General features: G+C 36.7%; 3 protein-coding genes across 4 annotated transcripts in view; 2 read left to right on the top strand and 1 right to left on the bottom strand.

The window, feature by feature from the left end:
- The window catches only part of LOC126974613 (putative fatty acyl-CoA reductase CG5065), a 37611-nt gene extending 31406 nt beyond the window's left edge, over window positions 1-6205 (top strand). The window contains exons 11-13 of one of the 2 annotated variants that reach the window (XM_050822118.1): window positions 204-368; window positions 1887-1985; window positions 3125-6205. In XM_050822118.1, the coding sequence (XP_050678075.1) occupies window positions 204-368; window positions 1887-1985; window positions 3125-3257 (397 nt within the window). In that variant the 3' untranslated portion in view covers window positions 3258-6205. Of the gene's footprint in view, window positions 1-203; window positions 369-1886; window positions 1990-3124 lie in introns of those variants that run through there. The other variant, XM_050822119.1, reaches the window with a different exon arrangement.
- A 1543-nt stretch (window positions 6206-7748) lies between these two features.
- Window positions 7749-13915, top strand: LOC126974797 (adenosine 5'-monophosphoramidase HINT1-like). The gene is made up of 2 exons (XM_050822476.1): window positions 7749-8288; window positions 9662-13915. The coding sequence occupies exons 1-2, from the start codon at window positions 7959-7961 to the stop codon at window positions 9821-9823; spliced, it is 492 nt and encodes a 163-aa protein (XP_050678433.1). The 5' UTR covers window positions 7749-7958; the 3' UTR covers window positions 9824-13915.
- A 1878-nt stretch (window positions 13916-15793) lies between these two features.
- LOC126974810 (uncharacterized) overlaps window positions 15794-27270 on the bottom strand; it is a 74295-nt gene continuing 62818 nt past the window's right edge. Inside the window, exons 40-51 of the mRNA XM_050822492.1 lie at window positions 27001-27154; window positions 26785-26840; window positions 25144-25300; window positions 24006-24132; window positions 23265-23374; window positions 22693-22854; window positions 21686-21784; window positions 20642-20729; window positions 19723-19823; window positions 17508-17585; window positions 17066-17116; window positions 15794-16362 (exon numbers count right to left, since the gene is read on the bottom strand). Coding sequence (XP_050678449.1) covers window positions 16279-16362; window positions 17066-17116; window positions 17508-17585; window positions 19723-19823; window positions 20642-20729; window positions 21686-21784; window positions 22693-22854; window positions 23265-23374; window positions 24006-24132; window positions 25144-25300; window positions 26785-26840; window positions 27001-27154 — 1267 coding nt within the window. The 3' untranslated portion in view covers window positions 15794-16278. The remainder of the gene's footprint in view (window positions 16363-17065; window positions 17117-17507; window positions 17586-19722; window positions 19824-20641; window positions 20730-21685; window positions 21785-22692; window positions 22855-23264; window positions 23375-24005; window positions 24133-25143; window positions 25301-26784; window positions 26841-27000; window positions 27155-27270) is intronic.

Raw genomic sequence — 27270 nt, 5'->3', positions numbered from 1 at the left:
TATAGCAATAACAGTGGCAGTAGAAAATTGTATATATTATTAAAAAGAGCGCAAAAAATAATGATGGGAGTGTTTCTTGCGCCGCTTCTTTTCTCTCAGAGCGCCATTTGTTTCCGAAGTGGTGGTGAGACTAGAAGTGGGAAAAAAGAAATCAAAAAGAATTCTAAAGGAATCCATTTTGAAAAAGTTAATGCATTTTTCAGGATAAATCTTATTAGAGTAGCGCAAAAAACAAAAGCTATGAGCAGTTTACTAGCTTACTTCACTATGAGGGAATGGTTTTTCTACACAGAGAATGTGAAGCGTTTAATGAATCGGCTTACGCCGGAAGACAGAGCCATCTACAATTTGGATCCTACGACCATAGAGTAAGTATAAATGTTTTTTTAGTTCTATTCTATTCATCCCACTGTGACTTCTGTGGAAGGTATAGCACAAATTAGCCAATGTCATGTTACAGTAGACCACCAAGCTTAGAGTATTTGTTTTAATTAATTAACTTTAATTGTAGTGATCGGTGCTACAGATTTAATCAACTTAATCTTATTCTTTTTAATATATTAAAAAGACACAAAATATTTACAAAAGGAGTGATAAACTAGGGACAGCAGACATTTAAAGGAAGTTGGGCAGGGAACTTCAGGAGGTACAAAATTGTACAAAGACGGTTGCACATTAAAGGACAATTGAAGAGCAAATGATAAGTGATCCACATTTTCCACATCTACGCCACATTGAAGTCTTTTAGGTTGATTCACACTCTCTCGCACGCTTTGTTTGTCTATACGCTAGTAGGTATATTCTCTATGGACAAAAGCGCAGCTCCGGCCACACATGGAGTATTGCTGTCATCTCTGGTCTGGCGCACCCCAGTATCAGCTCGATCCATTTGACCGCGTGCAACGCAGAGCAGCTCTAATTGTCGGGGACCCAGTGCTCTGTGAACGGCTTGATCACTTGGCGTTGCGCATTTATCACGGGGAGTGTTCCGAAGAACCTTTTTAACCTGATTCCTGCCGCCGAATTCCACCTTCGCACGACACGCCACAAGTTAGGATATCATCCCCACCATCTCGATGTGTGGCGGTCCCCCACAGTGCGGTTTTCAAGGTTTTTTCTTCTACGTACTACTAAGCTGTGGAATGAGCTTCCTTGTGGGCGGCGGTGATCACTTAACAACAGGTGACCCGTACGCTCGTTCGTCCTCCTATTCCATAAAAAAAAACTAAACTTTATGTCAACCATTACTGCTCTATAAAGAGCGTAACGAATGAGAGGAAGTAGAATGTGAAGTAGGCTTGTGACATTTAAGCCCTGCGGGGCTGGACGCGTATAGTATCATCTACGCGTCTTAATAAAGCATAATATGGCAGCTATTTGGGCCAACGGATTATTTTCATGCTACAGTAGAGTATAAATAGAGCACGGCAATACTTAAAAGCGTAGGTCCGGCCACATATGGAGTATTTCTCGATCATCTGGCGTTGCGTAGAGACGTCGCTTCATTGTGTGTCTTCTTCTGCATGAGTGTTCCGAAGAACTGTTTCATCTGATTCCTGCCGCCGAATCCCATCTTCGCAGGACACGCCACGAATTAGGATATCATCCTCACCTGGATCTGTGTAGCGTTCCTCCACAGTGCGGTATTCAAGGAACTTTCTTCCACCTACTTCAAAGCTGTGGAATGAGATTCCTTATGTACCTTCCATGGGTACCTTCAAAAAAGCGCGTACATCTTCCTTAAATGCCAGCAACGCACCTGTGATTCCTGTGGTGTTGCAAGAGAATATGGGCGGCGGTGATCACTTAACACCAGGACCCGTACGGTCGTTTGCTCTCCTTTTCCATAAAAAAAGATTTTATAAATTGATTAATTTTTGTTGTAGTTGGGAAAACCTTATGGAGAACTTCTTATTAGGAACGAGGAGATATATTTTAAAAGAAAAGGACGAGAATCTTCCAAAGGCCAGAAAGCATATGAGAAGGTAACGTAGATATAATTCTAGAGGATCATTGACGTACAATAAATAACTAGACTCACAATCACACTCAAAAATTGTCTAAAGCAAAACTCTGTCTACGTGTCTATTAGGCAGAGTTTTCGTTCAGCCGTGTTTCGACTGCGCTTTGAATACAACACCATGCAATGACAAAGTGTTCAGTGAAAAACTGTCTAAATAACAAGAATTTCAGGTAAGTATCCCTTTAAATAAACAAAATTGTGTATCTAACTTGACGCCTTTAATCATTTTGCTAAATAATTACATTTCAGTTGCTTAAACAAAATGTTCTTCCCTGGTGTTCGCGTCCTTCCAGCGCGTGACGTAAATGTTACTACTTCTATTGAGCCTTTAAAGACTTTAAACATTACTGTCTCGAGTGTTAATTTGAATAAACGTTTTAATATTATCTTTAATATTGACATTTTCGACGAACTTTTAATATTTTTATAGATTGGGAGTCTATTTATTTATTCTACGTCAATGTAGAAGATGGATGAAAATCGATTGAGTGCAAATTTTTAAGTATCTATTAACGGATAAACGACTAAGATGCATAACTAAAGCAACTCATCCTTTGAGTTAAGCGCAAAAACTTAAATGAAATCGGTTGGAAATATTACACGCATGAAAGATCAAAGATGGACTACGAGCTGATAAGCAAGATGGCGCGTATCGATGCAGAACAAATTAACAAAAAACGAACAGAGTGCCAAGTGTGAGATTATTTACCTATTCGATCGCGGAGAAGATAACTACGATTTGTATGGCGTCGAAAGAGCGCCATCTAGTGACAGTAGAGGAAAACATCATAGCTCTCTTTATATTGCTGAAGGTCAAACTTCTTCTTTGTGTATATTCAGTTGATCAGATCGTGAATGTAACTAACTATTAGGAATTATATGGCGGCGATTTTTCAGTTTCGACACGATAATGTTATAATAATATTTTCATTCTTGTCCGTAAAGTGAGCCTCTTCTTCGTTCTTAGGGCCATAAATCGAACTATAACACACACGTGCATAATAGAATTATCCCAACAAAGTTAAGTAATCATACAGCCTCATACAGTAGGACCTACCTACTCCTCGAATGCTTTGTATTAATTATATCTTTTTTTTTCAGGCTGCGCTACGTCCACAAAACTGTAATGCTCTTCGCAATACTGTTATTTATTCGATTCTTATTACAAAACAGATTCGTTCGTTATTACGTCTCAAATGGTCTGAAGTATTTGATGTCTTACGTGTTAGCATGACATAACCAATTAAATTTACGTAAATAGCACTTAATATTTACAATGATTACCCTACTGCTTATATTCAATTTATTCTCTCTTCTTCTCTCCCTCTCTCTGTCTCTCTTCCACGTCCTTATTTCTATCTCACTATGTCTATTTTATGTTTAAGAATGTACCCATCTGTATTGTTTCTAAAAAAGTAAATATAAAAATAAATGAAGTTTAAAATTCTTGGACAAAAATATGACTTGACAAATTTTTTAGTAAAGGTTACGTCATATAATGTTTGATTTATTAGAAACAAAATACTATCGGGCGTAACGTGTCCGAAATAAATTGTGATCTAGGCGCTGCGGAGCGGGGTCGCTAACCGCTGTGATGTCACAACACTCCACTCAAAATGGTGAGAGTGGGCCTCTAAGCGGCGTGTGATCTATGACGTCACACGGTTATTTCACGCCGTATGAATAATGTGGAAACAAAAATTATCGCAACCTAAAAACTACTCGCTTGATTTTATTGAAAAAAAAAAAACTATTAAGCAAAAAAAGAAATACTATACAATATATATTTTTTCTATTTCATATACTATTTTGCTCTATCACTCAACTAAAAATTTTATGTCAATATATTAGTACTGATTTTTTACAGGCACTACTGCCGTGTGCCTGAAAATAGATTACAATATGGTAGGTAGGGAGTGAAAAATAATAATGAGCGACGCTATTTTTGATTATTTTCTCTATTGACTTGGCTAATATTATAAAACACTGATATTAATATTTTCATGTTTAGAGTCATTAGCTGTTAATGCAATAACTAGTTTTAATTTCATTTAATTTTGGGTCGTATCTATTACGATGCTATGGGTTATTACGGTTTCTTTTATGGGAAGATTATGACGTCATTAATTTTTCAAATAATAGTAATGAATTTTGGGATAGCTCATACACAATGATCATTTCGTTAAATCCCTCCCAAAATATACCGTCTATGACCCCGCGCGTTGGAACAGGGCGTTCACGTGACGCCAGCCGGCAGTCTGTTTGCAAACCAAAGAGTATAATAATATATAGGGAAAAGCGAGCCCTCTCTATGCATTATGAGCTGTCTATTTGAAAACTAGCGCCATCTGGAGATTGGCCCCGAAAATAACTATGTATAAGCTGCAAATTATAAAATTCATTTTTAAAGTTGTCGTAATTAAATAACTAACTCTACTTTTCAATGTAGGTATAGCAATTTTTTACCATGTTGAAATTGCGCGTAGAGTTAGTTATTTAATTTTGTCACAACATTGAACATAAAGGACAGATTTAGTAGTGTAAATATGCAAAATGGAAGATGAGAGCTACATACATGCGCAAACGCTAGAAGTAGCCGCCATTTAATGACCAGTGGGCAGTGACAAAAATAAAGAGAAGTTGAAAGGTTTCAAAGCGAGTGACAGCTGACAAAGCTTTCATTTTCGGGCCAACTAACAGATGGCACTACAGTCTTCTGGAAACGTCACTTTAAGGCGTCTGTCCCACCCCTGTTGCAAACTGTACTTTTGATAGGTGAGTTTAAGAGTGTACGCCTGAACCTGACGTCACTATGGTGTCACAAAGATGGCACTTTATCCCTAAATTAACGTGCGGGGTTATACCTAGTAACAGACTGGCTGTCACCAAACCTACTTTAAGCATTCGTATATTGACAAAGGTCGTCCTGTGTGATATTCTAAAAAAATGTTCAAGAGTAAAAGTTGTGTTAAATATTTGTATTAGCAATTTGTTACACAAAGCCACACGGGTGTGTGTCCTTGTTAAATAAGGTTGTGTATTATGATTTAAGGTTATATTATGTACTATCTCACTCGGCTGGTTTTGAATTCTTAACACAAACCTACTACCCGGTCATATTATCTGTGGACCTGACGTCGATGACATCACATCGCTTTGTTACGCGGTGTGCAAAACAAGCATCACTAGGACATTATTATTAATAAATAAACAACGATTTATTTTTAACGATTCTAGATTATTGATTGATGTAAAGGTTGTGATGCTGATTATTATTATCATAATGATGAAAAATCAATGACAAATTCTGGGCTAAGTATAAAAAGTATTTATTTTTCTGGGAGTACTAGAATAGACACAGAACAACAGTAACTTCAGAACTATTAACAACAAATGTCAAAACATAACAATGAAAAATTAAAAAAAAACTATTTAGAGCACGACTATACGAAAATATCACGACATGTACTTAACGGTAATGATAGCTGCTAGCCGTACTGACGCAACAGGATGAGCGCAAGATGGTGAAAGGAGAATGGGGGGAGGGGGCTTCACGTTCCAGAGAGATCCAGAGATAATGTGGTCGTGTAGTAGGTACTTAGCGATAACAATTCAACAATCTAAATTTATTTCAGCCTAAACTGTCAGTTCTAGTCTAGTTTTTTGGTACAAGGTAGATGTTATATGCTCAGATATCATTTAAAACAAACTTTCTCTCAATAATTGAATTTAAAATGATATTTATTATTTTCGAACGATAAATTCCAAGCAAAATATCTCGATATTTTTAAAAAAAACACTCCCCAGTTTGGCCGCCTGCGAGAAACATGGATCGGATTTTTATGAAGCGTTTGATATGCGACATCACTTCTTTACCAAACTAACTTACATTTATTGACCTTTACTAATGTACAATTTTTTTCCAATTGTTATTGTTTTCTTAAAAATGTCTGACATACTTTACGGAAATCTAAATCCTTGTAAAACGTATTTTGTATTAACACTTGAAAATATTATTTAAAGCAATCAATGTTTTTTATAATGACTAGTTTGCTACTAGCGTATGTTTGAATATGTATCTATTCATCAAAAAAAAATTGTACTTAATGTATATGTAGTAACAAAGGTTACGTGAGGAAAATGTAAGCTATATTAATAAAAAAAAATCATAATCGTCATATATTCATTTATTTCGTCATTGTATAGTTTTTTCTTACAGAAATAATTCGAGAATAAAGGAGTTGATTCCGTCTCCTCATCCCACCATGTTTATATGAAATACTCTTAGATATTTTATACGTGTATATAGAGCCACTTACTGTTAGGCAGCGCATGACAACAGGTTTATCACTTTATTGTGCAGCTACGTCTTACAGCTTCGACGTATTTACATATTTTTAGGTAATATTGTAGGTAATATATGCTCGTAGAAATCTTATTAGACCTTGATCACATGCGACGAACAATAGCAACAAATAAGTCTTCCTTCTCTTTAACTCGCCGCGCCATATATACTCTTTGTCTTTCGTCCCCCTAGGTCAACTCTCATACTGATACAGCAGAGCTGAGTCTATCTGCTAGTGTAGAGTAATGTGGACAGCAATGGAGCCAAGACATCATGCCAAGAAATCAGTTAAGAACTTTGACTTTCTTTTTTTTTATGGAAGCGGAGGACAATTATTAGTACATGTCCCCTGATGTTAAGTGATCACCGCCACCCACATTTTCTTTTACACCGGAGAAATTACAGGAGCGTTGCCGGCCTTTAAGGAAGGTGATTTTTTTAAGGTACCCCTGTCATATTGTCCTGGAAACACCGCATAAGAAAGTTCATATCACAGCTGCTTGGTTGAACATGGAACCGCACTGTGTACGAACGCCACACATCCAGATGGAGGATTATTGTAATTTGTGGCGTATCGTGCGAAGGTGGAACTCAACGGCAGGAATCAGGTCAAACAGCTCGTTGGAACACTCCCCGTGATAAAAGTGGTAGAAGACAACAATTAAGCGAAGTCTCTTTGCAACGCCACTAGCGATTCAGAGACACTGCCTTCCACCGCCACAACCACGGAATAGGCAATCGCTCGATATTTCGAGACGCAGTATTTCGATACTAGGCGAGGCTTTATGGCAAGTGTTGGGAACAAAAGAGAGTTTTTTTAGTGGTAAACGTGTAAACTTCAGTCTTCTGGGGGAAAATTTGGACAAGGTTCATTTTACCCCAATCCGCGACGTTTCTAAGAGAGGACTCGATAGAAGATACAAGTCGACGATTTCCCGAGAGAGACCTGCATGGCCCATGTTTACGGCTTCCCTGATACTGTCGTCTGCATAGCAATGTACGTTGGAGGCGTCGAACATATCATTGATTGGTAGAAGAAACAGTATGGGACATAGCATACAGCCTTGGGGAACTCCAGCGTTCACGGGCTTCGGTTTCGAGCAATAACCGACAATGACCTATATGCGCCCACCATTTTTGGGAGGCTAAACACTGTTTTAAATATTATTTTAAGTTTATGAAAAACAAAAAATATGTACATTTTGTATATAGTTTATATTGTTTATCAAAATTCAAAAACAATATTAAACGACTAGAAGTACTACTCTATTTATTAATCCGACTGAAGGATTAATTTTATACATGGTCTTAAAAGATAAAACTGTTCATCACTAAGCTGTCAAGTGTCAACGTCAATCCGACAGTGCGCCGGCAAACTGTGTACCTAACTGTAGTCATGAAGTGAGATAACTAGAGTCTAGAGATATTAAATAGTTTTAAACAAATCAAATAATTGGTGGAGACTGGATATCGAGATTCAAGATAGGGAATATCTTAAATATTCTATAATAGTTTGTACGGATTACGGAAAGTGAACTGATCATTGAACTATGTTATTGTGAAATGTTTTGAAAGGATCAAAAAGAAAATATGTTTACCAAAGTATTCCAACGCGCGCTGAAATTTCGTCTCAAGAAAAGTTATCCGACAAATATATACGACTTAAATCGTTGTTCAGCTATAGCTGTTCGACGTCCGTATAGCGATGAGGTGAAAAAAGCGCAAACTTCTAGTGTCGCCGCGCCGGGACCAACAATATTTGATAAAATAATATCGAAGGAGATTAAAGCTGATATTATATATGAAGATGAATATTGTTTGGCTTTCAATGACATAGCACCTCAGGCTCCTGTCCACTTCTTGGTTATTCCAAAGCGTAGAATTCCGAGATTGCAAGATTGTGAATCTGATGATAAAGAGGTAACTTTGTTTTGTTAACAAGTCGCTGATCTGTTAGGGTTTTCACATTCAGTGAATCATCTTTCACTGAAATATTTGTATACTTTCAGCGGTTTTAAACCGCTGCATATAGGCCCTTAATTAAAAGAGATAACCAGAACATCCAATATTTTGTAATTGATAGCCAAAATGTGGGAATGGCATTCAATTATCATGGGGATGTGCTAAAAAGTAACAGAGGAAAAGGTATGGCAGGGTTAATGAGAGTGGGAGAAGGTCTTGGTATACAATGGAGCACCAATCTATGAAATATATCTTTTATATCTTTAAAATATTATGTGTTATGTTTATTTCTGAATAATAAGCTTTATGACACCATATAATATGTTTTTATAGAAATTTAAATTGTTTACATAAAAGATTGCTTATCACAAATTCTTCACTGTGTAAATATTGTAATGGCTTACTCACAAGAATGATTGTTGATTTTAAAGTTGAAATAAAATGAATTTTTTTATAAGAGGCTTAGAAGATACATTTAGAGCTATAGTTTTATTTGTGGAATAGGAGGATAAACTAGCATATGGGTCACCTGGTGTTAAGTTCCACCCACATTATCTTGCAACACTGGAGGTATCACAGGAGCATTACTGGCCTTTAAGAAAGATATACACACATTATTATGAAGGTAACCATGTCATATCGTCCCAGATATACCCCATAATAGTCTAAGAGCCCGTGAACCCCAGACCTATGTTATTTTATAAAAGCTGAAAGTTTGTCAGTGCATTCTCCTAATACAGATAAGAATGATGGACCATTATGGAGTTTGAGTAACAGTGGCTTTGGCAGGTAAACAGTACTACAGGTGTGTAAAATACCAAACTAAATACATCAAATAATAAAGTGTGATTTTTCAGTATTACCTTCAGTATATTATTAACAATCACATTATTCATTGTCAGACACTTAACATCGTGGCAACCCCTTGCCAGACATCCTTAATGTTCATGAAATTGTAATTTTACTTATGTCATAGTATAAAAGCTGATTTTTATATACAATACTTGCATAATAAGTAGAAGATATTTTCTCATTAGCCAGGCACTTTTGATAGTTCAAACCCCTTGCCAGATGTAGCTTTGGCAGGTAAATGGTACTAAAGGTGTGTAAAATATGAATCTGAATAGATCAGATAATAAAGTGTGATTTCAATAAAAATTCAAGAATATAAAGAGTCAGTAACAGTAGCCCATGGTCAAGATATTCAATGATGATCACCTATACTAGAAAAGAGTGCCAATGATCTTATTAAGGCTGAATAACTCACCTTATTATATAAATGGTACTTATATGCGATTCTTAAACATAATTTGTTTCAAATGGCGTTCCAGCTTCTTGGACATCTAATGGTGGTAGCAAGATCTCTGGGTTCAGAACGCGCCCCAAGTGGCTGGAGGCTTATTGTCAACAATGGAAGACATGGTGCTCAGTCTGTGTATCACCTACATCTCCATGTTCTGGGTGGAAGGCAGATGGGATGGCCTCCGGGTTAACAACTGAGCAATATTAATGAAACTTCAATAACTGGACTACATTGGCTTCAAAATGAAGGTATTATACCTTGCAACTGTGCTGGGACACCTCAATCAGTATCCTTGCTTTAAATTTGAAAAAAATTATTAACATCCAGTCTTGCCTGGCTATTCAATACTTGAACACTTATATACACTATACACAGATTAATGTTCATTATGTTGCTGTGGTCACTGAATTTAACTTTTGTATGAATTCTTGTATCTAGGGTTTATATCAATGAAAGTCATACATTGAGATTGTGTTTGCCATCATACCCAATCACCCAAAAAGTAAACTAATATGTGAATGCGACATTATTTTTTATTTCATTTTGTATAGTTTTGGTAGATTACAAAAGTGAATCTACTTCACACTGTCAAGTAAATCTACTTCCAATAAATTTAACAGTATTGGACTATTTAAAAATCTTAATGTTAGGGAGCAATCTATATCTTATCTGTATGACCAGTGGTTCTAGTGACCAGACACATGACGCCTATCATTATAGAGCCAGTGTAGCATTTTTTTTATATTTTTCAGTTTAAAAAGACATGACTATAAAGTTGTGTGTAACTAGTTAGTTGTGTGTTATCGTCTAGCCACAATATTTTTATTAATATTCTGTGAGTTAGTCACAGAATATGACAGCTAAATTGACAGCTGATAAAAAATAAAAAGAAATCAAATAAAATTTACGAAATAATTCAGTTCAAATTAGTTTTATTCATACACTGATACCAAAATGCTTTTATGATGTTGCAATTTTCACTCTTTTCATCGAATTAAAGAGATGTAAGTTGGCATTATTTTGTGAGCGAACTGATTGCCATGTTTATTGGGGTTTGTAAATGTTATCTTTTTGTACTAAAATATGTTTAGTACGATTACAGATTTTTAGCTAAAATTTAAAAAAATTTACATATAGCATAGTTATATTATATGAAAAAGCTCAATGTCATATCAAAGAAAATAAAATGTGTCATTAAAAGGCCATAATATATTTTAGTGCAATAATGTGGCCAAAATAGATTAGATGATAAGTTACAAGGTTAATAAAAGGTATTACAATATTGATAAAAATTGTAATTTTTTAGTGAATATAATAAATTTGTATTATAATAATTGTTGTTTAATATACACAAAGTTTTGAAAGTAATTGAAACCTGCATGTGCCTTTAAGAAGAGCAAAAAAAAAACATAATATTTCAACAACATTAAATTAAGTATTATTTGTATTTATAAAATAATCTAAAAAAAATAAAAATGCTGTGACAATTTATGTATGTCATTAGCATTTCTATAAAATCAAACATCCAAAGCGTAGACTTACAATATACTAACATAGAGGCAAAGCAGGCAAGAGAAAAGAAAATTTCCAACTCAGACACAGCAAAACAACGAAAGTGAATCTCTTTTTGATTTGAATTGAATTTGAATTGTAAGATATAAATAAAAATAAATTATTCAATTAGATCAAAATGACACTTATAAATTTCAAAGATTTTACCATCACTTCCGAAAAGTAGTAAACAATCAGCCATGCAAGGCATTACCACCTTTGTATTTTTGATACTGTAACCTGTATTTAAATTATAAAACCACAGTTTGACTATTTGGCAAGCATAAAAATAATAATCAAATCTTGGGTTGGGATTAAAAACGACTTGTGATTAATTTTGCTATACTGAACCCAAGAAAGACAAATATCCCAACCATTTCAACATCAAAACTGAAATTACGTCATTGAATCATTGCATTTATAGCATCTTACTTAAGCATGTATTGAGCACACACATGATTAGAAGCACTAAAACTTTTTTGCTCATTCAGTGTCGTGTGCAAGCACTATTTATATCAGTTGGAAGGGTGCCGTTGAAATTATTAGGACACAGAAATATAGACGTGGTGGTGTAGATGTTTTACTGAGCACCTAAAATCAAAGAAATATCTACTATAGCTGCCCGCGAATAAGATTCATTTTAAATCGTAGCACTCAGTTCGCAGCTGCGGTGGACTCATCATAAATCTATGTACTTTTTGGTTACCTACGGTCTTTTTAACGCTAGAACAGTTACTTCTTGCTGTAAGGTCGAGGATTCATCTGACACATTCTAAGCTTACAATTTATTACTTAACGTTGACGGAAGAAACAATTTACGGGTTACGGCAATCTCACGCGTTGCCCTTCCCCGCAACCCGCTGACATGTTAGTACCTACCTCGTCGCCGCCGCCGTCTGTCACCCTATGGGACGGTCACGCACGAAGTTGTTGGACTATAATATGTCTACTTGTTCTATGTAATGTTTATGGTTGTTTTGTTTTTCTAAAAAAATATGCTTCTCCGTGTAAAGAACACTTTTTTTTCCAAACAAATAAACATAAATGATTACAATACATACCTATGGCTCGAATAAAAGCGGTACGAACATTGCAGTAATCAGTTACTGCAATGTTCGTACTACTACGTACCGGTCAGCCGCAACCGGTAACTTATTGACTGCCTCGAGGATCCCGCGCCGGTTGGTGTACGTTTTCGTACCTAAAGCTATGAGTAACTTACGCCTTGTTATGCTCTAAAATTGACATCTTATGTGTTGCGGTGAGGAGCGCAATTGAGGTGCTGCTCAGATATTCCTTATCCGAATAAATACAGCAAATAATTTAAAATGGCGTCTCTATTCATATTTGTCACACAAAGTTAGCGTATGGATCAAATGAGCAGAATTAGATAATAACTTTCATATCCGACTAATGCTGTGATTTCAGGTACAAGCCTAGGCTTATACCACCATGTCAAAATACAGTAATAGAACAGTGCCTACTTTAACTTCATATGAAGGCATAAAAGGCGTTTATTTTCTCAAAATTTATTCCTTTAGAATTCTTTTTGATGGCATTTCTAATATACTAGATTCTACTACCGCTTCGGAAACAAATGGCGCTATGGGAGAGCGAAAGCGGCGCAATAAACTCTCCCAGCATTCTTTTATTGCACTCTTTTTAATAAAAATATACACTTTTGTACTGTCATTGCTATTGCTATAAAATAATCATAATCTAGTCATTGACTGTCCGATCCCTTAGATATTCAGCTGTGGAGTAATAGGATTTAAAATCTGATAGAAGAATCTCGGTACATTTCCAGTTAGAAAAATCTAGTCACAACTAAGTCAACTATCATTTACTGTTTAGAATTTTATATTTATGTGCAAAACTAGTCTCAAACTGTGGTTTTAATACATATTATTTATATTATGAATTATATTTCACGTAAATCATTGAAATGTTACTTTTATTAATATTGTAAATTTTTTATTATGTTTGTAAATGTAGGTTAGTGGGTTTATTGTAATTTGTAACACAGTATAGAGAACAACAGTCTTTAATTATAATAATTAATCCAAATCTAGTAGGTATAGGCAATGTCATCAATTCACAGCGACACTTAGTATATCATACGTTCCTCCTGCTATTCTCTCACTGATGTCATTGTTTTCACGCATGTTCTATTCTCATACTCTGGATTTGAGCTCTTTTCTGTTCATATGTTCACCTAGGTCCACTTTTCTCAACCTTTCGATAACATATAGAAGGATAGCTTTTGAATGTACCTACTTGGTTCCTTATATATACACTCGGCCAGTGTTAGCACACGGCAAATTGTTCCAAGTTAAGGAATAATTAAATTTTGAAATGGTCACGTGACTTATTGCCGAGGCTAACACTGAGTCTTTTGTATGTTATTATTTTGTGATTCCGGTTCCCATTTCCTCTTCAAGTTTGGGGAATAAAACTCATCTGGTAATTAGGAAAACGGTACATTGTTTTAAAAGATCAGATAAATTTCAGTGTAGCAATATATGCCTATATCAAAGACGCCGACAAACCGTTTCTCTTTATGCTGTGGTCATTAAGCTTTGTTCTGGGTATTTGGTAGCCAATCATGAAATTGGATTCTATTGTTTTTTTACGAAAATATAATGAGTCTGTTTGTGTTTCTATCTTGTTTGGAGCTTAACGAAACGTTAAATTCTTTAACCAAAGGTATTAATAAATTGTTATTAGTAAATTGTGTTTTATTTATTACCTTCAAGATTAGGCACATTAAAGGCCGGCAACGCATCTCTTGATCCCTGGTGTTGGGCACGTCCATGGGCGGTTGCCTCACCACTATCCATCACGCAAAGCTCTTGCCCGTTTGCCCCATCTTATATAAAAACAGTCTGGACTGTAGTACCGATCTGAATGTCATTATCGAAGATGAGGAATGTATTTGATTCCCACTCCGTTGAATCCCGCCACGAGTTTTTAATAGATTTTTGACAACTATTTGTAAAAGTAATGAAAAATGTTTTCAAGCTGGTTGGGCTTTAAATTGATATGGTATTTTTCTCCTCCTAAGGCTCCAATTTCGTATTTACATAAATACATCTGAAATTGGAGCCTGGGGCCCTGTCAGAGCTGGACCTATAACTAATGATGCGACTAAGGGCAAAACGCAAGGCAACGCACAAAAAGACGATTAGGCCTGCAAAAGGTAAAAAAATAAAAAGGATTCTTCCGCAAGCTAATCTCCAGAATGACTGCAGCTGCCACTGCAGTAATGGCGCGCTGCCTTGGAAAAAGAAGAGCTGACCTCGCCCTCAATCAAGAACCTTGGGTTGCTGACACCTTCATTTTAGGACTAAATGCTGCCATATAGATAAGACCTTACTTACGCCGGTGGAGTGTGGCCGCGAGCCGAATTCTTAACAAAAATTTTGGAGTTTTTTCCTTTTACAGAGCTATGCACTGACGACTCAGTAGCAGTGGGCTGGGTCTAGAGTGATCATTTGCTCGGCCTACCTGCCTGGAGAGCACTGTGACCTTACCAATGTTATCAGACCTATGGTTGAATGTGCGCGGAACCAAGGCCGAATTTCTGGTGGTGTCTCACCACTCCGCATGGAGGAGCTCAAACATCAACAATAGAAGCGAGATTGTAAATTAATTTATAACTATAACCATCTAAACATAAGTTGAACTCCTACGTTTGGAACAAGGCAGGAAGTTTTGGACATTACTGTCACATCGAATGAGAAGGAAACTTTCGAACTTCTAGTCTCAACTCATTTCCCTGGATTGCTCGACCTTGACGTTGAGGAACTCAAGGCGAATACACCATTTAGAATTCGTAGGGAGGACTATGTTCTCTAAAGTAACAAAACCGGTACTGGTGAAATGGGCGATTAAAACGTTCCATCCCTATAAAGCATGTAAAGAGGATGCCATTCTTCCTGTTATTCTTTAGAAAGGAATTGACATCTAACACATTTACTCAGGATCTAAAGGGCGAGCTTTGCATGTGGATATATCCGAGGACAATGAACTAAGATCAAGGTACTATTCTTTCCCCCAAGGCTCGCAGAAAGGACTACTGAAAACCAAAGTCCTTCGGCCTTACTTCATCATTACTGAAAAGTATGGAGAAGGCGATAGACAAGTACACCAGAAATAAGGTTCTACCTAGTCCCCAATCCACCATAGTCAACATGCCTATTGTGAAGGAAAACCTACTGAAACCTATTAAAGTTGGTTTTGAATTGGCTTTAACCGATAAGATGGCCGACTCAACAACGTTCAGATGGGTCGAGGCGATGCTGTCGTGTAAATATTATGATTTAGATATTATATCTTCGTATCACCTACTACCAGTGGGAGGTTTCTTCACACAATGCCGGCTACCACAGTGGCGATTTTTAAGGAGTCGTAGCTAGTACAATGGACTTATGAGACTTACCTTACCAAAGACATCTTGTCTCAGAGTAACAAGCGCAATTACGTCGCCGCTCCAAAATTAAGTTTCATGACTTATGAGTGCCATGAAATAGGCATGACGAGCCGTAGGCAACATTAACATCAAATAGAATTGACAAAATGATATGAAACATAACAGTTAAATAAGGGATAATAGAATCACAATTATTTTATTTGCTTTATTACAAAATGTGGCGCACACAATGTAATTACAAATTTACAGACCTAAAATTAAAGGATAACATCAAGCGCCATCTATCGTACAGTAACTAAACAACATTTTTACCTCGATTACAAACTCAATCAAAAAAATATAAAGTTGGAACAATGCGATTAAGCGGCTCTTAAACATCAATTTAAAAATATTAAATCCTGAACAATACTTACCTACTATATAACATACATATTAAAAATACTAAGACAAACTAGACTAAACAGTGTGCTGTGGTAAAAACCGAAAAAAATAAGATTCTAAATGAAAGGACTAGCACATAAAATAAATCTGAACTTTACCTACTTACACAAAATTTAGCGTATATTTTTTTTTAAATCTTCGAGCACAAAAACAGATGGCGCTGACAAGTATTGTATTGTACATTATAGATGGCATTAAATCGAGACTTTTTTCTTTTCACTTTATTTTTCATGCTGATTCAATCTGCGGAGTGTTGTGACGTCCATGCCGTATATTGCAAAAGAAGCTGGCTCTTCAAAGCGTACCTAAAATTTAAAATGAAAATAGAAATCACAGTTTTATATGGATTGTTTGGAAGCAAGTTGTTTACCTGATGGTTAAGTGATAAAGGTACAAGTAATGTAACCATATTATAATAAAAAATAGTTTCTACCCAATGAATTAATCCACTTAAAGAGTTATTAAATTATAGTTGGTTCTTAAACGCTGAAAAACTTAAGGAGGGTTAGTTGTAGTAATCGCGGATATTGAATACTTAGTTGTTGTTTTTACATATTATTGTCCGAAAATATTTCTTACATTTGCACCAAAATTACAGTGCAAAAATGGCCAATTCCTTAGTAAGCCGGCAAAATAACTGCATGAATACTGCTGCTACTACTATTCCTTCACCGCAGCGTTCCTGCAAAATAACTGCAACAGGCCTGCCTGCAGGCTAGTGAAATACCTACCGACATGTCAAAACTTAATCTTTTTGACAGGCGTCCCGTTACAGAACAGTTCCAGTTTTTAGTAGAATAGCCCTGCAAGATTCTGCACTGTTCTCATGCGACATGTTTAGTCTCATAAGGCCAATTATGGAATCAAACACTACCTATAGCTTGCCGTGAGATAATGCTAATAAATTACCCAAATCAAAAACAATGTTTGGAAGATATATTACAAAAGTAAACTTAAACAATAATTTAAATACTTACAAGAATGTTTAATTGGAATATAAAAACAAACCTCTTTTTCTTCTTTACTTTCGTCCTTCGTCTTATCCACAATAACTTCCACCTAAAATTAAAAAAAAATCATTTAAGTTCCAATTAATACTCAGAATATCCTTTTTCCCCGGGGAATTACGTTATATACATACCTATAAAAGGTTCTAACAGCCCTAGGCGACACAGCCCTAACAGCGACAGGTGAGTAATTTTATAGAATTTTGATTAGGTCTACGAGAAACTTCGTAATGGGTAATTATAGGGTCACAGTGTTTAATTAACCATTTTGTTTTACATGTTGCTATACTTTGTAGTGTAAAACTAATAAAAAAGCCAATGACTTGTTTCAGAAAATTATATTGTGTTAACCTTTCAGACTGCTGGACTCGAGGAAAAAATTTTTCACTGATACTCTCCCCTACGTCAACACAAATCTTCTTAGACAGTTAACAATTCCTTACCTCTTTATCATCTCCTTCCCTCTTCACTGTTGTCACGGGTGGTATATTAGGTCCCAGTTTGTCGCATAGAGTTTGTACCTACACGTAAAGATATTATATAATATATTTCAGTATATTATAAACTAAGTAAGTATATACCTATATACTACAGAGCTATATATTATCCTGCAATGTGGAAACTCAAACACACGATGCCTTAATTTTTTTGACTTGACAATAGAACCTCTACCTAATATTTATGTATTTTTATTGTTTTTGAATTCTAATCTTATAATGAAAAAAAGTACTTAATGTAAAAACATAGTTATTGAATTCCATAGATTTATATCGGTATTGGCGAAATATGCTGAAACTACGATGCAGTGCTAATTTTGTAACAACAGTTCATGATAAAAATATTAGAAAATCCCAAAGAGGAATATACAAGTTACACCCTTTTGGCACGAGAAAGGTACAATAGACTATTTTCTCGCTCAACGCATACGTAGTTACCTATATTATATCACACGAAGAAGCAAAGAGACACATACATAAAGTAATGGTTAATCGCAGGCTGCGCGGCGAGGACTCTTCCTGCCAGTTTGTCGCATCGACAAGAGCTAATAAAGATAGTATGTACCTACTCGATGAGCGATGTTCTCTTGGGCTTCAGAAACGTTCGCCCAGTGATCTCAGTACCGGAGGTCATTTTCTACTTCAGTGCAAGTAGTTTTTACACTTATTACACTCGCTATTGTTCAGCGACATAATTAACGGAATTACATGTACTCGCTATTTTCAAGCTCTACTTGGTTCTTAGCAGAAATAAATGAGTATTAAAATGCAATAATAATAGCGATATTAACTAAACTAGCTTTATATTGTAAAATTATAAAAGAAATGAGAGTTTTGAAATTAATTAATTGCAACACTGTTCTCTATGCGCCATCTATGTTCTTTTTTCTTCTTCTTTATTTATTTAGGAGCTTTTATATGTATGTACATGTCAGCCTCATTATAATCTAAGTACATTAAAAAACAAAATTCTTTAATTAACAAACTAAAAAAAAAGGTAATAAAAGGAAAAGAAAGTTATACAGTCTTCATCAAATAAGACTTATGGATTCAAACAGACTTATGGCATCCTTAGATGCAGGACGGGCCGGGTATATTTACAAACGTGCCCGTATCAAATCTGTTTAAACCCTTAAGTCCTACAATTTTGTCTCTACTAGACTGAAATCGGACACTTTAATGCACAATGTCGACTTATCTGTGTGAAGTTGATTCCACACCATCCACTGAGACACAACAAACCTTCTTGCAACATTTCGAGTAGATACTTGATTGTGGGCTGTTCTCAAAGTACTTGAGAATATCTTCGTGTGGCGAGATAACCCATGCCACTCCTCTTCGCCTTGAGCATTGTGTTGGCATGGTGCAATTTCCGAAGACTCGCAATATTTGATTGGTATTTAGGATTACGTAGGGACCTGGTATTTGGTAGTTGGGAAACATTTCCCCATACAAATGGATGGCACTTATAAGATATAGATCCAAGTATCTACTACGTTGGTGTATTTTTTAAGTGAAAATTGAAAATAATAATCTAATTGTTTTTAAACATTATGCAATTAGAACTTTAGTTCTAAGTTTTCGCTTCTATCGGCAGTCTCTACAACTAGCACGATGACAACTAGCGAGATGCTCACGTGATTGAAAGTGCTGACAACAACACCAGGGGTCAAGTGATGTGTTACCGGCCTCTGTACGACAGGTGTATTCTCTCATGTATGTAGTTTCTAGCAAATTAACAAATAAATTATATCAGTCAGCCATAAGGCCTTCAAGCTTACAAGCAATATAATATCGTCAGTCATGTCATACACTTAGGTGTATGACATGACTGACGGTTCGCGAAAACTGCAGCTGGTAATTGATTCGACAGTGGCTTCACGAGGCATTAAATGTCTTGCAAAACAAATGTCAATGTCTGTAGAATGTCAGACGTCAACATGATGCGGGACACACGATAATCGTGGGGTGCAGAAGGAAGAATCTGGACACAGGATCAAGTCACGACCAAAGTAAATGATCCTATAATGTAACATGCCGTCTTTGGTTATGAAGCCAGCCGCCTGATGTCAGCCACACTCGTTGTTCATGCTAATCGCTAGCTTTCGTTCATCTTCGTTATTATGGTCTGTTCCCAGCATAAGCTAAAGTAATAACTCACATTGGGATACTGAGAGAAGCACGCTCGGGCGCGACCGGTACAGGGCGGAGCCACAGCGCGCCCGTAGCGGTCACGGTCTGCCGGGTCGAACATGTAGAAACCTGTCGGATTGGATATGTTTAGATATTATTTGGTTAGGGAACATTGTCATACAATAAACAACTAGCTTCACAATCACGCTGGCAGAGTTTCCGTTCCGTTGAGTTTCGACCGCGCTTTGAATACAACGCCACGCAAACAAGTATTTAGAGAAAAACTGTCCAAATAACAGCATATCCAAACTTAAAAAAGTGTCGTATTTCAGGTAAGTGCTCCTTTAAATTAACAAAATTATATAACTAACTTGACGGTTTTAATAATGTTGCTAGATAATTATATTCCAATTGCTAAAACAAAATACATGGCTGAAGCTGAGGTTGGGTCACATAAATAGCGAATTCGGCGAAAAAAGCTATGGAGCTAAAGTGAATGAGAATGCGTGACGCGGATTGCGAAAGTATAAAATAAAGTATTTAAGTATAGTATCTTTTTTTCGTTGATCGATGTATATGGAAAGGCCTAAGTCATATTATCCACGTTATTCCTAACACGGATCCGGATTAGAATCTAGCAGTTTGCAAGCAGTAGGACTACGGCTACCTCGGCTCGTGCTTGTTCTACAGAAATCAGTAGCCTTTCAGACAAACAAATTGTTTTTCTGCTAAGAAAGATATTGAACAAAAATTATATTTATTAAGTTTACCTAAATTTGTATATTAATCAGAAAAAAATGATTTACCTAAATTTGTATATTAATTAGAAAAAAAATGATTTAGTGGATAATTTTTTCATATAATTTATCGTGTAGGTAAACTACTAGTATATGCATATTTTAGTAATATGCTTATTATGGTTATTGTAATTCAACATATTGACTCACCTCTTGGAGTCCTAAACAACGCAACCGCAAAGTCTCCCCGACCAGCCACGAACACGCCAGATCTTTCCTCGCGGAAGAACTCCGTCACCTTAAATAACACAGAGAAAATGAACATCAAAGTTATCACCAGCTTAAAACAGTCTCATCACGACAGTACTACTTGGACAGGACTCGGCCGGCTAAGTACCAAACTGGCGCAGGAACCGACGCCCAACCCCCCCATCCCTCCACCACAGTTTGACTGTCATAGTTTTTATCCTAAGAAGGTAACGATTCAAACTTAAACTGTTACAGAGTCAGAGAATCCCTCATTCTGAATTCCGTCAAGAATCTCAGGGCTCCCCCTGAATTCTGGGTAGAGACCAGTTTGAAAATCGCGTTTAACACTAAAGGACAGAAACGCTCCTAAGTTTTTTCTGCTATTGCAGGAGAGCATTGGCTACGATGACCACTTACAATAACATGTCCATTGATAACAAAAATTACACTAAAGATATGGACCCACTTGATGGTGATTGATGGTATAAGCGCACGAAACGAAGTGTTGAAACAAATTTAGAATTTACGAAATAGGAGACAGTGATGTGTAGCTAAACAAGATGTATTAGAAGTTATTGAGAAGGATACATTGAGACTATTTTGTCGTGTAGAAAGGATTGCTGAAAATGGATTCTCTGCATAAATTTAAAAAGCAAATAGGAATGGAAGTGTCAGATCGAATTGCAAGAGCCTGCAAGAATGAGAATGCTTCGACTAAAGGGTTGATGCGACAAGAAATTTACATTTAAAAGAAGATTGTTTGATATAACATTTAATTTGGCTTTTATTCCTTATTTCGAATGGCGACCACGTACCGGAAGACGCACTGTTGGTAGATGGGTGGAACTACGATCTGGTTAAGATCGCCGGAATACGTTGGATGAGGGCAGCGTAGCACCGATCGTCGTGGAGATATTTCGAGGAGGCCTTTGTCCAGCAGTGGTCGTCTTGTGGCTGATATGATGATGATGATATTCTTAAAATAAACTGTTATGCAACAAATACCTGTCCAGACAGTTGGGTATCCACGACTCCTTTCTGCCGAGGCTTGTAAACCACGACGCGGCAGACACAGTTACCCGGAGTGTAGAATTTGCGTAGAATCTAAACCATTATCACACATTATTAGGTTTTTCATTACAATAATATCAACATTAACAATTTTGTTACATAGTTCATTGGAGAGAGAGAGAGTAGAGTTCACTATTTATGTAATGAAAGTCAGTGACATGTTCTAATTAAAAGCACATGAGAACATTGACAATTACATGACTTCTTGGCCAAAAATAAATGAAAGTAAATTTTGCTGTCAGCTCTTCTGACGGGCTACCTTCGCTTAATTTATATGACGATTCAAGTGTGTTTAAGTCCACAATAAAGATTATGAATAATGTAATTTGTGAAATTCCCGGCTGAAACAATATTTGCGTGTAGGTAGTTTGCGACAGCTAAAAATTTATAGACTACCTAACCCATACGATTACTTGATTTTAGATACATAGAGGACTAGCGCGTCCATTTTACATGAATCTATATAATACCTTATCAATAACTTATACGAATTTTCTTCCGTCGCAGAAAGAAAATAACGAGATTCCCCTAATCAGGCAACAAAATTTACATTCAATTTCTTAAAATAATGGATAATTCCAGATTGCTTTGATAATGTTTTCCAATACCATTAGAACATATATAGAATTATAGCTGCTATGAGAATTCAGTATTTAAAATATAAACAGCAAACATTAAATAAATAGGATCGAGAATAGAGCCTTGCGGGAATCCTTTTGAAACATATTTTGATGACTAAGATTAAATTCCATTAACATCAACTATGCAAATACTTACATTTAATTATAATTTCAAAAGAATATGTCTTGTTTAGTAACTACGGAGTTAAACAAATCGTAATACAAGATTTAAGTGATGTACAAAGTAAAATGCTTTGGCCAAGTCATATCAGAAACGTGCTTGATTTTATGTTTATATCCGCCAACATGATCCCCACTTACCTGTTCCATAGTAAGAATGCTGTCCATTGGCTTGAAGTGCAGATAGCTGTCTTGGTATAGTTGGTCTCCGCTATCCAGTATCTGGTCGAGGGTCGAGGAGCACCAGCGACAAACGTCCTCTACTCGGGACATTGCGACGGCCATCACGCAGCAAGCTAGAGCCTGTAATTTCAACCACAGTATTTTTCAATACATAAAACAAAATTCCTAAATTAAATAAAACCCTTGCGCGGTGTTTCACGTTAATCGTCGTACGTCATGTCATTATTATTTGGAGAGGGTGGCTATTTGTATAGTCCTAATGAGTCCTACTACCTAATAGTTCAATTCTGGACGTGGTGTTACGTCCAGAATTGAACTATTGTGTTAGCAACTCAAACTCATAGGTCGTCGTCAAGCTGGCGTTCAAGTGCCGACACATATCAAGTGACCTGCACGCTAGTTTGTCGTCCTATTCTAAAATGTTGGATTTCCAAAAATCCTAAAGCAGCGGCAATGTTGGAGTTCTATTGAAACGGAGGCCAAGAACCAATTCGGATTATTGCGTCGGCGCAGTAATATTAATTATTCACCTGACGGCCCCGTGACGCGTAGGGGAACTTCCTGCAGCTCATGGAGTGCTGGGCGGAGAGGAACTGGGTACCATCGTGGAGAACCAGCCAGCCGCTTGTATTTCGAAGACCTGAAAGTCATAGTAAAAGTTACAATTAAATATTTATGGATTTTTTAATGAAAATAAGGGACGAGACGAACAGGACATACTGCTGATGGTAAATGATACTCAACTTTTGATTAAAGAATAATACGTTTTCCATCTGGAGAGACTGCATCTAATTCCAGTCACCAATTAACCAGAGGGAGACTCCTTTGCACAGGATGCCGGCTAGATTATGGGTACCACAACTGCGAGTATTTCTGCCATTAAGCAGTAATGTGTAAGCATTACTGTGTTTCAGTCTGAAAGGCGCCGTTGCTAGTGACATTACTGGGCAAATGTGACTTAACATCTTATGTCTCAGGGTGACGAGAGCGAATGTAGTGCCGCTCAGAATTTTTGGGATTTTTTCAATAAACCTGAGCGACACTGCATTGTAATGAGCAAGGCCTATCATTTACCATCAGCTTAACGTTCTGCTCGTCTCTTCCCTTATTTTCATAAAAAACTTGAAAACTTACTTGTCAAACAGACAAACTTTTAAACTTATTTTATTGTTTATAAAATATAATGCAATCTACTTAAAACAGACAGACGGAGTAACTGTCACATGAACTAAATTATAAGTATAGATAATAACACTTGAACATCAGCTTACCCTTGAGTTTCTCGTCCTCCTTGTCCCTCTTCTCAGAGGCTCGTTGGGCGTCCACACAGGTAGCGCTGCCGGGCGGATGTTTCCTGTCACCCTCCGAGGCACGGCGCTTGGAACCGTCCACAGCAACCTGCAAACGATATTCAAAATCACTACATAGCATAGACTTTAGAACAATGTCGCTTCCCGCTATCTGTCCATAATCCATATGTATGCTTAGATCTTTAAAACTACGGTTTTTTATGCCAATACGGAACAAGAAGAGCAGAACGTTCAACTGATGGTAATTGATACACCCTGTCCATTACAATGCAGTGCCGCTCAGGATTCTTGAAAAACCCAAAAACTCTGAGCGGCACTACAATTGCGCTGTTCACCATGAGACATAAGATGTTAAGTCTCATTTGCCCAGTAATTTAGTAAAATTACTGGGTTAATGTATGTGCGTGGACAAGTGTACGTAGCTAGTAAGCTACGGCGCCCTTCAGACCGAAACACAGTAATGCTTACACATTACTGCTTCACGGCAGAAATAGGCGCCGTATATAGGAATGGATTTTGATGCGTTTTTATTTAATGGATAGTGAGTCAGGAGGAAGGTTTATATGTATTATATATGCTTAATATAGAAGAGAAACACTGATAACTTTAGAGGTTTCTAATGTGATGTCGTAAATGAACACATTTTTTGCGCTTACATTGCAAACGCTAGCTGAACCCTACGAGATAGATCATAATAATGCACAATACTTGTACAATACATACTACAGTATTGTACAACTTAAAAAGGTCTACAAAAAAGATGGCATATGTGATATATCTATCTCTTAGGGATAGCCCACAATAACCATTTTTTATCGATACTTTTTACATGAGATATAATGTCTTATTTAATAAACGATTTAATGCAAACAGCATAAATCCATATCCAATAAGCAGGTATGTACCACAAATACATTGTGCATTTAATATACATCAATAGGGCTTTTTACGGCATGTAATTTAAATGAATATTTTCGAAGATATTTATATATTTAAAATGCAAGTTGAGATATAAATAGCAGAATCACTCGGAAATACCTATGTTATATTTGTTTAAATTTTACTATTAACTTTTGACAGAACCTGTACCCTCACTTACCTTGCTAGTGGCCGGCACAAGTTTGACTCCCGGCGGGGCCTTCACGATGGGGGGATCCACACCACCAAGTTTCTTAATCGGCTGCACCACAACAGCCATGGCGTACAGCTGGAAGTCGTGCTTAAGACGCTCCATTACCGGGATGTTTTGAAGGTAGCTGCATATTAAAGTCATAATCGTTTCAAATCACTTTACTCTCACTATTATTGAAGTGAAAACTTATTTAGCTTCGTTGTGATTTGAAAGTCGATGAAACGAAAAAGCAACTGTAAAAAGTTGGAACTATTTCAATTCATAAGATTTAACATGAGAGAAAATGAGATATTAAGCATTATACTATTTACTGTAGTGTTTTGGTACCATTGTCTTATGTATGACGCGAGTTTACCTTAATATACTCTGACGTCATGCGCACGACTTATTACTACATAATACATAAATATGGTAGCGGTGATGGAAATGTCTTTCACAGCGGATGTACCAGGACTTCATATGCAGATTAGTGGTTCATGCACAATGCAGATTTCACTTCTGACATGGCGTGTACTTTGTACGCACACACTGACAATTTATATTTTCGAAGGTGAAATATTTAAACCTGAATTTACTCCAACTCAGACAGCCACAATGTACTACACGGCCACAGTACCTACTACATTACATTACATAATATCCTACTCGTGCAGTGAAATTAAGTACCTACGTTAAGTTTAGCTATTCTTTGCGACTCATATTGTCAGATAATACCAGCAGATTTGAACAATCTATTTAGCAGTCCCACATTATTCTTTTAACAAATACTTCAAAAATCTTATCGTTTTCTTGAAATTGGGCGAGTTATAAATGACGTTTGCAGGTAATAATGGGCTTTCTGCCCTGATATCTCATTACTTGCAACTAATTAAATATCTAATAATTCGCCATGGAATGATGGAATCTAAAGAACGCGTGGAGAGCGAGTACGCGTTGGTGCGATTTTGTTTCTAATTTTGGAACGGGGGGAGAGCTTGAGGCTACATTTAGTTCTTGACCGCAGATGGACAGTCAGCGCTGACGTCCGCGTCGTCGGTCGAGCGTAGTGTGTACCTGTACGCGCTAACTATGCAACTTAGTGCTCAGCTGACAGCAAACTTGATTGCGCGTGTACAAAGCGAAGAAAAATTGATCTATTTTTAACCTCTTTATAATATATGCGTACTACTTAAGAAGACGATTACGGAATAGAAGTCTAAGAAGATATTATGTTTACACAATTATTATCGATGGCGTAATTGAACGAGAAATTTGTACAATAAATTTGAAATTGCCAGAACACGCATTTTTTGTTTACGATTTCTGATGAATATGTTACACCCGCGCGTACGGTCGGTCGCGGACCGACGAGTCTCGTGATTGCGACGTAGCTTTTTAGCGCGTAGCAATTCATCAGCGCTGGACTGAAAGTATTGACCGTCGGTTGAACACTAAAAACAGCCTGAAGCTTCGCCGGCTGCGATTGGCCAATATGCGTTGCTGACGCACTGATAATTGAGTCCCCATTGATGCATTGATAAGCATAGAGTAATTCCGTATTAAGAAAATGGCCGCAAGCACTCTCCACAGCGATCTGTATTCAAGTGATAAAGAGAGCAGATAACTAACGCAAACGCCATGAGCTTCGCCGACGTGAAGGTGAGAACGCAGGCTGCTCCATCATCCTGATGTTATAATAATAATAATTATTAATTGTTACCAACGCATACCTATACCTAAATTATAATAATAACATGGAACAAAAAACAAACATGTACATAAAGTCTAATTTATACATTATATGTATATATTATATGTTGTGATAAGAAGTTGATAATAAGGTACCTGGGCATCAATACGCAGCCCGGTGGGGCCACAGGCATGGGGCTCCATCATGTAGAAGGACGGGGCCCCGGCTACTCTCCACACGGCCACCGCGTGGGGCACCGACCACAGGATGCCGTGAGTGTGGGACTCAAAGAAGTGTTCCAGTGCACATCTGCCAATCATATTAATCCATTCAATGGGCTTCCCTAGTTTCTGAACTACTAAGGTACGCAGAGAACATTGAAATTATATAATTCATTCAATTATTCTTTAACATTGCTTTTTTTG

Source organism: Leptidea sinapis, chromosome 33, assembly GCF_905404315.1.
Source record: "Leptidea sinapis chromosome 33, ilLepSina1.1, whole genome shotgun sequence".
Taxonomy (NCBI): Eukaryota; Metazoa; Arthropoda; class Insecta; order Lepidoptera; family Pieridae; genus Leptidea; species Leptidea sinapis.
Note: the sequence above shows the minus strand (reverse complement) of the source record. Positions and strands in the feature narration are given on the sequence as shown.

Bases quoted from the DNA above. Each gene is read 5' to 3' on its own strand.
- LOC126974797 (XM_050822476.1), top strand. From the start codon at position 7,959: ATGTTTACCAAAGTATTCCAACGCGCGCTGAAATTTCGTCTCAAGAAA. The intron at 8,289-9,661 runs GTAACTTTGTTT...ATGGCGTTCCAG, and splicing joins GTGAATCTGATGATAAAGAG to CTTCTTGGACATCTAATGGT.